At 47.3% G+C, this 16,671-nt stretch overlaps 1 protein-coding gene across 1 annotated transcript; it reads left to right on the forward strand.

Moving 5' to 3' along the window:
- Window positions 1–59: 59 nt before the first annotated feature.
- MED29 (mediator complex subunit 29) lies at window positions 60–15,515 on the forward strand. Its single transcript, XM_044305619.1, has 4 exons — window positions 60–288; window positions 1,984–2,042; window positions 12,719–12,803; window positions 14,434–15,515. The coding sequence occupies exons 1-4, from the start codon at window positions 103–105 to the stop codon at window positions 14,662–14,664; spliced, it is 561 nt and encodes a 186-aa protein (XP_044161554.1). The 5' UTR covers window positions 60–102; the 3' UTR covers window positions 14,665–15,515.
- Window positions 15,516–16,671: the final 1,156 nt, after the last annotated feature.

Raw genomic sequence — 16,671 nt, forward strand, 5'->3', positions numbered from 1 at the left:
GGGACTATGCTAATCCAACAGTGACGCCATCAGCCGTTTGAGTGGCAGTAAGAGCGTCCTATCAGTTGCCGGCGCTTTGAGTTACGGAATAGTGGTTCAGTGATGGCGGCGCCCATGAGTCAGTCTCTAGGGCCTCAAAATCCGGGTCCTAGCGGAGCTCCCGGACCCCAGCTTGTCCCTGGAGGAAGCCAACAGCAGCAGCAACTTGGTCTCGCCCAGCAACAACAGGAATTCGATCCGGTGCAGAGATACAGGATGCTTATCCCGCAGCTGAAAGAAAGCCTTCAGGTAAGAGGGAGGGAGGGGCGCAGGTTCTCCCGATCAGCCAATCAGATCACTGCTTTTATTAGCACACCATTTTAGGAAAACGAAAGCTGCCGTCTTATTGGTTGCTGTGAAAAGCAGCAGGCGTGGTCCATAGCAACCAATTAGATTTCCGCTCTTATTTTTCTAAGGGGCTTGGAAATGAAAGCAGTAATTTGATTGGAAGAGTGGATCTTATAAGCAGCCAGCTGATTCATGGGGGGGGGGGGGGGTCAGAATTATTCTTATTGACTTTTTTCTTTTTCTATCCGTCGTTCCAAAAAGTTGTATAATTTCCTGAGGTACTTTGCTGGTCTCTTCCAGTTTATACAATCTCTGCTTGCAGTCATTGAATGGCCCTAGACAGCTCTTTCCTGGCCCGGTGATGTGGCTCTTCACATGACCAGCAAAGACTTGGGGCGTGTGGGGGAAACCAGGCAGGGCCGTTCATGCGGATGAGCCTCTGTGCAGAATTGCCCTGGCCCCTGCCTTGTGCTGATCAGTTGGGGGGCCCCGAGGGGGTTCTCTGGGTGTTTAGTCTAATTAACCTATGATGCTAACCTGAGGAGGGACGCCTTTTTACATGGTCTTCATGTCTTCTGGTTCTCAACTTCCAAACTGATGGGGTGACCTGTCCCTGAGCGGACACTGCTGCGTCATGTGATGCTTGGGGTGACACGTCACAGCTGAGGCCATTCATTGGCTGCAGCAGCGCCAGGAGTGGATTGGCCATAGACCTTACAGGGAAATTTCCCGGTGGGCCGATGCCCAGGGGGCCGCCTGAGCCCTCCTCATGGCCAGTCAGTGGAAGTTTTTGGGGATGTATTTTGTGCTCCTGGCAGTATTTTGTGATGGACTGTGGTATTTGGCTCTGTAGGGGCGGTATAATGTGCCACAATAGGGTATTGCTGTCCCTGCCTTCCGTCAATTTGACCTGACTACAAAACGGGGCCACTAGTTAGTGTTTTTTCCAGGGCCCCTTTAAGTTCCCAGCGCACAGGACCTCTCCCATGCAGGAAGTAGACTGACAGGTGGGGAACAGAAGTTCAGTGAAGGGAGTCAAGATAAAAAAAAAAATATATATATATATATATAGTTTTCCAGGATAATAAAATAATAATAATAAAAAAAAATTTTTTATGTATGTTTTTTTTTTTTTTTTTTTTTTACGCATGGTGATTCTTTTTTTGTCCCTCCCCAATTAAACACTTACATTATATGCACCACATATTGTCACGTGTAGAAATAAATTGCCCCTCAGGTGCCAGCACCCCGTATTGCTGCGTTGGTGTAAAAAAAAAAAAAAAAAAAAAAAATAGATAAAAGAGTTCAAGAGGGGCCTGGATGTATTTCTGGAGTGTAATAATATTACAGGATATAGCTACTAGAGAGGGGCCGCTGATCCAGGGAGTTAGTCTGATTGCCTGATTGGAGTCGGGAAGGAATTTTTTATTCCCCTAAAGTGGGGAAAATTGGCTTCTACCTCACAGGGGTTTTTGCCTTCCTCTGGATCAACTTGCAGGATGAGAGGCCGAACTGGATGGACAAATGTCTTTTTTCGGCCTCATGTACTATGTTACTATGGAGAATGCCAACATTTTACATTATCCTAAAGGGGTTAAAGCTCCCGTGTTACATTGTTTAATTTTTTTATTAATTTTTTGTTCTCCATTTTTCCAGAATCTCATGAAAATTGCGGCTCTGAATCTGGCCCAGAACACCAACATTGATAACGGGCAGTAAGTATCGTCATCCGTCAGCGGCTGTAAAATTGGCTTTGTTGCCCCTAGCAACCAATCGGATGCCACCTTTCATTTTTCAGAGCTTGTTTGCAAAATGAAAGGTGGAATCTGGTTGCTAAGCCAGTTCTCCTTTACACCAGTTTTGATAAATCCCCCCCCCCCCCCCCAGTGTTCAGCGGAGCTCACAATGTCGTAGACCTGGACCGCTTTTAGGGGTGCACGATCCACAATTTGGGGAATTCATTGAGTTTTTCCTATTTGATGTATTTTTTTATTTATTAATAAAAAAATTTCAGTTCTGTCACAGAAGCGAACAAGGACTAAACATGGCGTACGCCTGTTACATAGCCAGAGCCTTCTGTTACGTAGCCATATATCCCAATGTTAAATTCTGGCTGCCACTAGTGGGCGCTCACTACATACGGTAGATGTTTCTACAGCTTCCATGAAAGTCAATGGGAGCAGGATGTGACGGCTCCCCCTAGTGGCAGTGGCTCACTTGCTCTGCCCTCTATTTTGGGAGACTCCCAAGCAATCTGATAGATTAGGCTCAAGGCTTGGGGCCGAGCTACAGGACTCCTGATGTCTGTGCTTTTTATGACATACAGGTAATCCGGCACAGCCAGGCGTGGGATGTTCTGCGTTGGGTCCAGATTTATGCCCAAAAATACCTGTGTCTGTAGTTTTGGCGTTAACCCTTTCCCACCCTAGTTCGTTGCTGTGAGTGGCTTATGACGGGGCAGTGACTGTGCAGCCTCAGGAGCTGTACCCGTGGCAAGGGTGGGTCAAGTTCTAATCTGATGACCAGGTTTGGAGGTGACAGTGACCTTCGCCATTTAAACCCCTAGATACTGCAGTCAGCAGCAAACATGACACTTACGTGGTTTTAAAGATGGAGGGGGCCCGCTCTGTAAGCACACAGTGCGATGGTGAGGGTGCCAACGGGTTGCCTTGGCAGCTGGCTTCTATATATGTAAAAAAAGCTCTTTTTCCCTTTACCATGTACTCTAAAGGAATAAAAGTGAATCACTCTGACTATAAGGGCTCATGCACACGAACGTATTTTCTTTCAGTGTTCGTTCCGTTTTTTTTTGCGGACCGTATATGGAACCATTTATTTCAATGGGTCCACAAAAAAAACGAAAGTTACTCCGTGTGCATTCTGTTTCCGTATGTCCGTATTTCTGTTCCGCAAAAAAAATTGAACATGTCCTATTATTGTCCGTATTACGGATAAGGATAGGACTGTTCTATTAGGGGCCAGCTGTTTTGTTCCGCAAAATACGAAATGCACACGGATGTCATACGTATTTTTTTGCGGACCACAAAATGCATACGGTCGTGTGCATGAGGCCTAAGACATGGTTTTTATCAAGAATAAAAACTTTCCTAAAAAGTCGCCTGTGTCTTACAGTCCAAAGTCACTCAGTGGAGACCAGAAGATACTAAAGGGCTCTATCTCCAGCTGTATGGCAGCTAGAGCTGTGAAATAGGGGTTGTCTCACTGCCGCAAATGGCATTTATCGTGTAGAGAAAGTAAATACAAGGCATTTACTAATGTATGGTGATTCTCCATATTGCCTTCTTTGCTGGCTGGATTAATTTTTTTCCCTTCACCCATGACAGCACCATTGAAAGAGATGGATCCGCCCCCTCAATTGGACAGAAAGCAATCAAAAAGGGAACACCCACTTCCTCCCTCAGTGTGGTTTCCTGTCCTCCGGACAGAGGAGCCTGGAGCATGCAGCCGCCAGGGCTGTGAAACAAGGAACACCTTATGATGGATTGAACTTGGGTTATACAGCAAATATTTGTGTTATGTGGTTGGTATGAATCTGGTTGGCTGCCTCATGGCTTCGGGGCCTGGTTGGCTCCGAGTGGGTGTCTGTGACCAGCTGTGCCTGAGGTGTTGCCATGTCTCGGTGGCGGTCTATCTTGGTGGCCATGCATGCAGGGTGAACTAGTTCTGTGGCTATGTCTGGTTGTCAATTTGTAGTTTAATGGTCTACAACAGGGATGTCAAACTCGTGGCCCTCCAGCTGTTGCAAAACTACAACTCCCATCATGCCTGGGCATACTACAGCTATCAGGGAATGATGGGAGTTGTAGTTTTGCAACATCTGGAGGGCCATGAGTTTGACATCCATGGTCTACAATAAGCATAGCACTCCAACAAAGCCCTATAATGCTCCTGTTGGGGAGTGAGAAGATGGGCCGGACCATATTGTTTGGATGGCCTACAGGACATATGGCATACCAACAAAGCCCTATATGGCTCCTGGTTGGGAGTAAGAAGATGGGCCGGAACGTTTAGTCTGGATGGCCTACAGGAGGTATGGCGCACCAGCAAAACCCTATAAATATTTGCCGCCAATCTAGAACTTCCCAGGGAGGCCCTGGAGGGTCGGCAGTTATCTGCTGGGGTCCTTTTATGCAGTAGTTCTGGCGGTGGGGACTTTATTTTTATTTATTTTTTAGTTCGGACCTTTTGTTAGCCTTTGGGTTCCATATGCTTCCATATTCTTAGCTTAGATTACTTTTCAAGCACGGTCCCGCCCGAGGGGTGTTTTTATATCTCTGCTATTCGGTCTCTCTATGGTGCTGTCATCGGTGAAAGGAAAACTGATCATTACACTTACCGGTATTTACATTTTCCAGAACCCATGACAGCACCCCTCTAATTCCCAACCTGCTGCTTATGGTTGATGAGAATTGTTTCTGTCTTTCAAGTAAAAAGGTAAAAAAATAAAAATAAAAAGGAAGAATGAAGTAATAGGAATTCTATTTGTACGGCTCCTACTGATCTACTCTGGAATCAACACTGAGGGAGGAAGTGGGTGTTCCCTTTTTGATTGCTCTGAGGCTTCCTGTCCAATTGTGGGGGCGGACCCATCTCTCTTTATGGTGGTGCTGTCATGGGTTCTGGAAAATCCAATTACCAGTAAGTGTAATTATCATTTTCCATCACATTATAGACTGCTCATATCCAGGAGTTACGACCACCCTGTAATTGTCACGGCTTAGGATGGGGGAAACCCTCAGCCGTGCGATGTTACACGTATGTGGAAGCTGCTTGGCCAGGACAAGAGAATTAGGGAGCAGGTCACCTCCTACAGCGTCCCTAACTCTGACCCTGACTCCTAGCTGTATGAGCCGACCCTGATGGTAGGAGGGCTCATACTCAAGAACCTCGGGTCCCTACTAGCCCTCAGCAGATCCCTGAGCTAGGAGCTGGGTAAGACAACCTGTTCCTCCTAGACACGGAGTAACAGGAGTCTAAACTGGCCAAACTGCAGGGAAGGGGAGACATAAACAACCTATGGATATGGCAGGTGAGTGAAACCACTTCCACACCTACCTGCCACAGACACACTGACTGGATCCTGTGCTCACATGCTGGTGTCCACACCAAACATAAAAAGGACACAGCACACACACACATAAACACGCAGGAAACCAGATCCATAGCTGCAGTGATAATAAACACCAAACATACATAAAATAAAGATCACGCATAACTTTCGTTTTATGACCACAAGGGTGGTCCTCACTGGCAGATGGTATAAGACCAGGAGGATGACTCCAGCTTACCACAAGGCTGGAGTACCCCCCCAGCTTCAGGTCTCAACTGAGGCTAAATAGCCCAAGTAGCCACAGACACACCCAGTGTTCACACACTAAGGGGGTTAACCCTTCCTACACCAGGCAAGGAACAGAAACCACTTAGGGCCGCTTCACACGAGCGGATGCCGTGCGTGGCATCCGCTCCGTGACAGAGTGCCAAGACCCGCTGCAGACTGCAGAGGCACGGAGCAGTAACATGACTGTTAATGCTCCGTGCCTCTCTGTGATCTCTTTACTACGAAATCACAGTGACAACTGTGATTTCGTAGTAAAGAGATCACAGAGAGGCACGGAGCATTAACAGTCATGTTACTGCTCCGTGCCTCTGCAGTCTGCAGCGGGTCTTGGCACTCTGTCACGGAGCGGATGCCACGCACGGCATCCGCTCGTGTGAAGCGGCCCTTAAAGGGAAATACACACATAAACATCACACTCCACCTGTTACCACCGGCAACGGCATGCGTGCCAACCATGTCCTGGGAATTGGCCAGAAGGCCGAGACACTGCCACCACATGCACACAAACACGTTGCCGCACACAACTGCAAGTGAAGGGAAAATGTCACAGTGCACACCATAGGCCGTGACAGTAATCCATTAGCGGTGGTCGCGCTTGTATACTTTACGAATAATTGCCGCCTCTCTGGTGGCTGGGAATGTGGGAATGCTAATAGGCATGCATGTGCAGCAGATGGCATCCCAACCACCTCATATCTGCACTGCAGCGGTGGTCATAACCATGGACACGAGCAGTGTATAATGTGATGGAAAATGAATCCAGCCAGCAAAGGAAGCAATATGGACAATCGCAATACATTAGTAAGTGCTTTTAACTTTCTCTACATGATAAATGCCATGTTCTGAAGCGAGACAACCCCTTCATAAGAATCTAGCGGTGCTAGCCACCATATAGCCTGAGATTTAGAAACCAGGTCGGTTTCTAAAACTTTGTATTGTGCAGCAGTAGTAAAACATAAAAACCCTATACATCTATGGGACAATCGTACTAACCCCATAGAATGTAGGTGTCGTGTACACTGTAAAAACATGGCTGGGGGGAGGTTTGGCCCCCTTCCCAAATTAACAAAAGTTATTCAATACATTAGATGCTTCTAAAAATGGCGTCGGCAGAAGTATAACGTTCTGCATAAAACGAGCTTTTGGTCGGGTCATCCGAAAAATGGGCATGGCTATTGTGTACTGTAATAGGGAATGAAAATAATGAAATCTGCGTGCCCTTAAAGGGGCTGTCCAGGATATTGATGGTGTACCCTCAGGATAGGCCAGCAGTCCGACTCCCCTCACCCATACGCAGCCCCATCTATTGTGCAGAGGAGGGAGCTGGTTACTGCAATGCTGCTCCCATTTGCTGCAGTAGCCAGCTATCCTGAGGATAGGCTATCGATTATTAAATGGGTTGTCCAGCCATTAGTATTGATCACCTATTATCAGGATAGGTCATCAATACCTAATCGGCAGGGGTCCAACACCCAGCACACCCGGGGGGGGGGTGCCAGGTGTCGGTCCCCTGTAAATCAGATATGGATGACCTATCTTTTGACAATAGGTCATCAATATTAACAGCTGGAAACCCCTTTAAGGCTTAGTCTCGGCCACATCCTTAAAGGGGTTGTGCAGTGTAAAGATATTGATGACCTATACTCGGGGATAGGTCATCATTATCACATCCGGGGGGGTCCAACTCCCAGCACCCTTGCCGATGAGCTGTCTGAAGGGGTATCTGCACTTGTGTGACTCGCAGCGGACGCGCAGTGTAATTACTTGTATGGGACGAGCAGTTGTACTTGCACTGTGCCGCCTGTACAGGTAAGACGATGCGCAGGTAATTTTAAAGCAGAAGCTGGTTAGGAGGGAGTGCTGGGAGTTGGACCCCTGAAGATCTGATATTGATGACTTGTCCTTGGGATAGGTCATCGATATCCTTGCCCTACACAACCCCTTTAAGGGTTTAAAGGGTCCTATGCTGTATGTGCAATGCATTTAGACGTGTAGATTATAATCTGTTCCACCAGGTGGCGCTGCAGGCTAAAGAATCGGCAGCACAACCTGTTTGGTTGGTGATCAGCACCAGGGAAGAGCAGGGTCGGTTCTAACAAGGAAGAGTCCCGTATATGGAGGGCCCTACACCTGCGATCGTGTTCAGGGGGAAGATCTTGTGACCCGCACTAAAGAAAGGAACGTTCCATTTTATAGCAAAATAAGAGGGTGATGATGAGACGGGCCCAAATTCGTAATGAGGCCATGTCACAGGCTTCCTTGTGAGGCTAACCGAGGTCACATGGGCGGATTAAAGGGGCTGTATGGGAACAGAAAAACACGGCAGCTTCATTCCAAAAAAATAGCACCACCCTAGTCTATTGCATCCCAGCCCTATTCACTTCAGTGGAGCTCGGATGCGACGCCAGACACTACCTGCGGACAGGAGCGGCAATATTGCTGGAAGAAGAGAAACCATGTCTTTTTAACAGCGCCACTCTCGTCAATAGGCAGAGTCTGGTATTGCAGCTTGAACGGTGCAGTACCAGGCGCGACCTATGGATAAGAGTGGCGCTGTTTTTAGAAAATGGCCATATGTAGAGTGTTTCTCGCAGAGAGCAGCGTAGGTATTGTACGCCGGGTGTTTCAGTCAGTGGCCGGGGGTTTACCGGAGCCGCCAAGATCAACACGTTTTTATTTTTGAGTGGTTCTCTATGGCTTCTGTTTTATGGCAGCCTGTGTCTGGGGCGGTCGGTATATGGTAACCCCATATTGTCCTGATGGATTTTCAGGGCTGTTAGATTCTCGCTGCACTTCCGTTGCCTGTTCTTATGAATGACCTAGAGCAGGACGTGCAATTTACGTTTTTTTTTTTTTTTTTTGTTTTGTTTAATTGGATTATGCTGTTTTTAGCTAGAAATTCCTGTTGACTTCTGCGGCGGCTCATTTACGGCAGCTGATCGCATCTATCAAGGCTCCATTGGCCGCTGACTAAATGGATCTCCGTGGGGGGGGCGATGACTCCACTTCTCGAGAAATTCATGGAGAAAATAATTTTCTGATGCAACCAAAGCGACACGGACGCTTTGTCGCTGACAACATATTGTTTTTCCTCTTTTAACCCTTTGCTGCACCAGGATGTATCAGTATCTCAGGAGCTGAAACACATGGGAAATATCCTGCGGGACCCTTTTAACGGTCAAAACTCGCCAAACAATTTTCATCCGAGTAAACAAAAAATATGTATTTTTTTTTTTTTTAACAGTGGATTTAGACAGTTTGGGTTTCTTTTTTCTATTTTTTATTTATTTTTTATTGGCTGCCCACCCTGTTGCTGGATGTTTTTGATCCGCGGGACGAGGAGATACAGCGGCAGGCAGCAGGAGAGACGCGGGTGTTGGGGAGCAAGGCATGTACAATCTGTGTGAGGCGTCCGGGCATTAAAGGGGACATTATAGGGTTTGGATACGCCTTTAAATAAGGCCCCTTTCACACAAGCGAGAATTCCAGTGCGGGTGCAATGCGTGATGCGAACGCACGGAATCCTGACCCATTCATTTAAATGGGGCTGTGTACATGAGCGGTGCTTTTCACGCATCACTTTTGCGTTGCGTGAAAATCGCAGCATGTTCTATATTCTGCAACTTTTCACACAGCGCAGGCCCCATAGAAGTTAATGGGGCTGCGTGAAAATCGCATCCGCAAGCAAGTGCGGCTGTGATGCTATTTTTACGGATGGTTGCTAAGAGATGTTTGTGAACATTTTATCATGCGTGAGCAAAACGCAGTAAATCAAATCGCAATGCACCGGCGCGATAAAAACTGAACGCGATTGCAAACAAAACTAAATTGCTTTGTTTGTGAAATCGCGCAGTTTTCACTGAACGCATCCGGACCTAATCCGGACACTCATCTGCAAGGGGCCTTATTCTTTTATTTTCTTATTTTCTTGTTTTCTTGCTTATTGTGTTTTTTTAAATCTTAGCGTTCCCTTGTGTTCCCCCCCCCCCCCCCCCCCCCGCCCCCCATGGGTTTTCCATTTGACTTTAAAGTTCCTGAAAAGAAAATTCATGTAAAAAATGTGTTACAAGAGAAAGCCATGTACCATATTCCCCCCCCCCCCCCTCCCCCTGTCCTTTTTTTCTCTCGTAGGCTTCTTTATAGGACCTAGATAAAGCAATTAAAAAAAGTTCCAAAATAAAACATAAAATGGGTAAAAAACATTTTTTCAGGTGGTCTTTATTTACAAATTCCCAGCAGTTTCTGAGCGACGGGGGTTAAAAATCTGTCTGTTTGCAAGCTGTCACAGTCTGTTTTCTTTGAATCCTGTCAGCTGACAGCTCATGTAGCTCTTAAAGGGAACCTGTCACCTCTACTATGCTACCCTCACTGAGCGTTTCTAAATGTTCATTGTGTTACCCTAAACATATAAATTACACTTTTAATTTCATTTGCAGACAAAATCAATAAGTATTAGGCATCTTTGTACTTCCTGCCTTTTATGCAAATTACCATAAGAGTCATATCTTACTTGTGTGACCAGAGAAGAGTCATATTTACAAGCTCCGACTCATCTCAGGTTAATTTGCATATGTATCAAATCAGTTGTTATACACAGTAAAAGCACACAGAGCTATTGGGACTGGGTATTGCGGATGTGCTAGCAGCCATCTAGCAGCCCATGTCCTCGGCTCTATACACAAAATCCCGGTGACAGGTTCCCTTTAACTTCTGACCTGATAAACAGGCCCCTTGCAGACGAGCGTGTGCGGATTAGGTCCGGATGCGTTCAGTGAAAAATGCGCGATTTCGCAAACAAAGGCATGCACAGGTGCAATGCGATTTAATGCGTTTTGCACGCGCGTGATAAAAAAAAACAATGTATACAAACATCTCTTAGCAACCATCCGTGAAAAACGCATCGCATCCGCGTGTCCGTTTTTAGCCTCCGTGTCATCCGCAATCCACGGATGTTGCTCAGCTGAAAATTAATTTCCAGAGCATCTCCTGTTAGTCTTCAGTGAAAAACGGACACCACACGGATGCCATCTGTCTGTCATTTTTCACGGACCCATAGACTTTCAATGGGCGTGTTTGGTCCGCATCATGGACCAGAGTAGTGCATGTCTCCATGAGTTTTTCTTTCACTGACCCGTGGTACTGAGGTGTGAACAGACAGTGATGTCAATGGGTACGTGTGCTGTCAGACATTATACGTCGGTGAAAAACGGAAACGTGGACGAGGCCTGATGAGAATTAAGCTATAATGACTGTTTATGAGGTAATGGGATCAGAGATGAGAGCTACACGAGCCGTCAGATGACAGGATTCCAAGAAAGCAGACTGTGACTGCCTGCAAACAGACTGATTATTATTTTTTACACTTTTTTTTTTTTGTAACCCTTGTATTTCAGAAACGTCTGAATGTTTTTTTTATTTTATAAAGACTGAGTGAAAATAATTATTTTAGCCTAAAATGAGTAAAATTAAATCATAAAAAAATTGTCCTGAAAGTGTCCCTCGGTCACTGTAGTCTGGCATTTTCACTGCAACTTATGTGCATCACCTCGAAGGGAGTTATTATTATTATTATTATTATTATTATTATTATTATTATTATTATTATTATTATTATTTATTTATTTTCCCCACGAGCAGAATACAGAATGAAAGCTGCACAGTGATTGGTTGCTATGGGCAACAAAGACCGGTGTCTACATTTCTCCCTCCGTTTTCCGTTTCGGAGAGCTGGGTGACAACCCGTAGGACTCCTGTTGGGTATCGCGGGCCGATCTAACTAGTCATGCGGCCAGGCTTCCCCCTGCTCCCACAATGCTGCATAAGTAAGGGGAGTCTGGGTGACAACACCTGGGGTCCTCGTCGCCGTGTCCTTCCAGGTTGTCACAGAGCATAGAGGAGAAACGAGCGAAGCTGCTGTATTTCGGAGGTCAGGGCCGCGGCGCTGACGGCTGTGACTACTGGGTGAGTCAGCCGTGGTTTCATTCTTCGTCAGTATGCAGATTACACGTCTGACACCTGATAGGTTTACCGCGTCTTGACTCATTCTGCTACTGGCAGCCACTTTCCTGCATAGTCTGAGAAACGCTATTGTCCCACGCCTATCATGGAGCAGATGTAGGGCGGCTCGACCGCAGAGCTGACCCTCCTGTAGTCATCCGCAAGGAGAAAATTCAAAATTCAAAGAATCAGGAATTTGTATGAACTGGACCCGTCCCCTCTCCTGACATGTCCGGTTTAGTGACATCCTTTCCTGTAGCGGCTGCGTCTGACTTCGCCCAATCAGTGCTGCTGGTGTCAGACTGTACAGGGAACTTCTAGCAGGAATAACAGAGGAAAGGTACAACATAGAGACATAAGAATAGATGCTCCAGAGTTGGTATTATTACATATGGGGGGGGGGGGCAAGTAGTTACCAAAACAGACCCATCAGTAGAGGTGAGAGTTCCTCTTTAACTATTCCCAGCCATCAGGAACCCCCCCCAGTAGTCGCAGCTGCCTCCTTCCCCCTACGGCCTGCAGCAGGCACAGACGTCACTGTCTCATTATAATGGGATCTGGGATCTGTAATACTGTATTACCACTAGATAGGGGGGGGGGGGGGGGCACCACCAGCGATCACCACGGTGCTCGTCCAAGCGCTGCAGCTTCTTCAATGTTTTTCATATTTTCATCTGAATGGAGCCCGCAGTGTCCTTGTGCCGGCCGCCAGAATCATGAATGGACACCTTTTTTTTTTTTTTTTGAGAAATTTCTGCAATGAAGTCTGCTGCGTGTGAATTCACCCTAAATCTTATTTTTAGTCGGCTGACTACAAGAATCTAAACCTCCGGCACTCCAGCTGTTCTGAACTACAACTCCCAGAATCTTCCTTTCACTTCTATGGGAGCCGAACAAGTGTGCATGCTGGGAGTTGTAGTTTCAGGGCAGCTGCTATATTCTGGGTAGCTGCTGCTTCACATTCAGGGCTGTTGGGTTCCCGTCTTGTGTGGTCGTACAGCCGCTCACTACTGCCCTCTTGTGTCTCTCCCACAGGAAGATTGGGGACGGCAGCGTGCAGAGGTTTGACAAGAGTCTGGAGGAGTTCTATGCCCTGTGTGACCAGCTGGAGCTGTGTCTGGTAGGTATCATGCTGGTGCCGGGAAGGACCCCGCAGGTGCTATCAATACCCAGCTAGCGGGTGCTGTCCTAGTACCAGGATAATGTGGAGAGTGCTGGCAGTGGGCGGGCACAGCAGGAAGTCTGCGAGGTGCAATCTCAGCCAATAGCTGCAGAGCAGGAAGTGATGTCATCTGCAGTCCTCATATTACTTCCTGTGGCCCTGAAGGGGTAGTCTGGTCAGAAGCTGTCATCTCCTATACACCAGATAAATGCTAGATTGGTGGGGGCGACGTCTGCTCCGCATGAATCTCGCTGCTCTGTTCAAAGTCTTCAGCGCTGACAAAAACAGCCAAGCGGTCGGACCCCCACCAGTCTAGACCTTCTAAAAGGGTTGGCCACCATTTAAGGTTTTGGCAACCCCCCCTCCCTCCTGGCCAGACTTGCAAAGGGAAGCCTACTTGCCTGCTCCCTGTTCCTTCGCTTCCTCTCTCAGGCGGTCGGCATCCTTTTTGGTGATGTTGCAGCCGTGACCTGCCCTCCTTGCGTCGCATGACCAAGGGGTGCAGGTCAAGCCTGCAGTGGCATCAAAGCAGATGTTGACAGCGGGGTACTGTCGCTCCCCAGCCTTGGCTGCCACGCTTGGGTCCTCTAACGTTCACATCCTTTTCTGGGGCTGCTGCATCCAATGACTGGCCGCAGTGGCGCCAAAACGCATGTTGTCAGCAGAGGACAAAAGCGCAGCAGCCGTGGCTTTGAAGTGAAGGAGCCGGGACCCAGCAGCAGGGAGCAGGTAAGTGTGCTTTTCTTTTGCAGGTTTGGCCAGAAGGGAATTGGGGGACATGCCCTTCCCCCGCCCAACAAAAAGGTGACCAACCCCTTTTAAGGACCTAGAGCAGGGATCAGCAACCTCCGGCGCTCCAGCTGTTCTGAAACCACAACTCCCAGAGTGCTCCATTACCTTCTATGGGAGTTAGAAGAACAGCCAAGCATGTTTGCATGCTGGGAGTTGTAGTTTCACAGCAGCTGGAGTGCGGAAAGTTGCTGTTTCTTTTTTACCTAGAGCGCAAAGAGCACCTTGGAAACGTGACTCTTCTTCTAAAAGTGCATCTGTTGAATGCAGTTTACAAAATCTCTGCTTGCTGTCAGTGAATGGACTTCCATCTTTTACACCGAAAGACTGATATTCTGTCCAGTGTAGAGCGGGTTATAAGAGAGGGTGCTGTAACAACCGCTGCACAGTTGAGGTTTTCAACTTCCGGATCTAAAAATGACTGCCACTGACAGCAAGCAGAGCTTTTCTTTTTAAATTCTTGACCTAATACCAGAAAATCCTTTTAAAGTGTGAGTTTTCTGTGCAGTGAGGCTGGTATTATGGAGGAATGCCAGGAATGTAAATGTGATACGGCTCCGCCAGCCCCTCTCCCCCCAGCCGGGGGTTCGTATTCTGAGCTGGGACGTGCTTAGGATTCCTTGTTGCTCACATTCGGTGGATGGGAGGTGTCGCTGTGGTAGCAGAGTCATACGAGTGGGCTGTGGGCTGCGGAAGTTGGGGGTGTGGGAAGGATCGGCAGATTAGGATTACAGGAATTTGGGAAGCGCTCTCTCGCTGTGTGCTGACTTTTTTTTTTGTCCCTTTACCCTTTACCCAGCGGCTGGCCTACGAGTGCCTCTCTCAGAGCTACGACAGTGCCAAGCATTCGCCAACCCTGGTGCCTACAGCTACCAAACCAGACGCCGTTCAGACGGAGAGCCTGCCCTACACCCAGTACCTGAGCATGATCAAGTCTCAGATCGCGTGCGCCAAGGACATCCATAACGCTCTTCTGGAGTGTTCCAAAAAGATCACCGGGAAGACTCCGACCACACAGGGCGTCTTGTGACCCTCGCCCAGAGCACCCTCAGACCAGGCTGGCACGCCCCTGGGATCGTGGTCTCACAGGGACAGACTCTAATACGTGACTTGGCCTCCATCTTTTCTACACAAATAAAACAGCGCTCCTCCCAGAGGATGCCTGCCTTCTCGGAGGGACCCCCACCCTAACTGTAGGCTCCCTCCACGTCAGGTGGACCGGCAGCAATCGACATGGCTCTCGGACAGGACCTTGTCATAGCTGTCTAACATACTTTCAGTTCCTTATTTTTCACATCTCTGCTTGCTGGCAATCATTGTTTCCATCCAGTGCCTGAAAAGGGTGCTCTGATACAATTACCAAACTGTGCACCTGTGCGAGCGGAACGCTGGGCGTAAACTGCATACATTCATTAACTGACAGCAAGCAGAGATGTTAAAAATGGTGTGGAATTGAAACACACAGGGAGATTTATCCTCTCCCTGAGGTGTAAAAGAAAAAACACAGTCCTTGCAAAAACCTTTTTTTTTTTTTTTTTTTAAAGTGGCATTTCTCCACCTCTCTCTTCCCGTATTATGAAAAGTGGGAGTGGTTGGCGCCAGTGGGCCCGGCTCGCCCCTCGTCATAATTTAGGTGCGTTGTCCGGCAGCACAGGAGATTTTAAAGACCAGGGTAAAACGCCGTCTATGATAAATCTGTTATAGAATTATAGAAGATCCTCTGTTATTCCTCCTGTATACGAAGAAATTAACAACTGGGCGTTACCTTTCCCGTCTGTCGTAGAGGTGTGGCCCAGCGCAGGCTGGCACCGTCAGCACTTATTGGCCGGTGTTAGGCCACTTTCACACGACCAGGTTTTTTTTTTTTTTTTTTTTTTTTTTTTTTTTCAATGGTTCCGCAAAAAAAACCAGAATGTACTCCGCATGCATTCCATTTTTCCGTTCTGTTGAAAGATAGAACATGTCCTATTATTGCCCGCAAATCACGCGGCTTCATTCAAGTCAATGGGTCTGCAAAAAAAACTGAACACATACGGAAATGCATCCGTATGTCTTCCGTATCCGTTCTGTTTTTGCGGAACCATCTATTGAAAATTTTATTGCCCAGCCCAATTTTTTTTTCTATGTAATTACTGTATATGCCAAACGGAACGGAAACGCAACGGGAAAAAAAAACAAAAAACGAACAACGGATCCATTTAAAACGGACCGCAAAACACTGAAGAAGCCATACAGTCGGGGTATGAATCGGCCCGGTTACATTTTTGTTACTCACTATTGGTCAAATCACTTTGGGGGGAGATTTATCCAACCAGATCAGATGCCACTTTTCATTTTTCAGCGCTCCTTTGGAAAATGTGTAATTTGATTGGTTGCTATGGGCAACTAAACCAGATTTCCTTTACGCCCTTCTGTGTTTCCCATATAAGAAGCATCGCAAGGTTTGATGAAGAAGACTGCAAAATGTTACTGGTGGTGTTTTCCCAGAAACGGCGCCACCCTTGTCCATAGGTTGTATCTGGTATTGCAACTCTGTCCCATTAATATATATATATTTTTTTTCCTAGTCTCCAGCGCCCACTTCTTATAGAGAAACCTTGGACTACGATCTAATCAATCTGATTCCATTTTTTTTAAATGAGGAATTGGACATGGATAAGGCCCCTTTCACACAGGCGCGTTCCGCGCATTGGACTCACTGCGTGAATATGCGGCAGCTCCCATCCTGACCTCCCAGCACCGCCGGGGTCGCATAGCATTATATTGGTTTATGATGCTACGTAACCCTTACAGTTCTGGAATGTATTAGATAACACTGACGGCATTATTCCAGACCTCGAAGGGTTACATAGCATCATAAATCAGTCTACTCCTATGGGATCCGTCAGGCCGGGAGCTGCCGCATACTCACGCAGTAAGTCCAATGCGTGGACCTCGCCCGTGTGAAGGGGGCCTAACGGATACTTTCTGTCCGTGTAAGTGAAGTGCCATACAAATGTCACTATGGGGGAGATTCAGCAAAACTGGCTTAGTTGCC

Source organism: Bufo gargarizans, chromosome 9 (assembly GCF_014858855.1).
Source record: "Bufo gargarizans isolate SCDJY-AF-19 chromosome 9, ASM1485885v1, whole genome shotgun sequence".
Taxonomy (NCBI): Eukaryota; Metazoa; Chordata; class Amphibia; order Anura; family Bufonidae; genus Bufo; species Bufo gargarizans.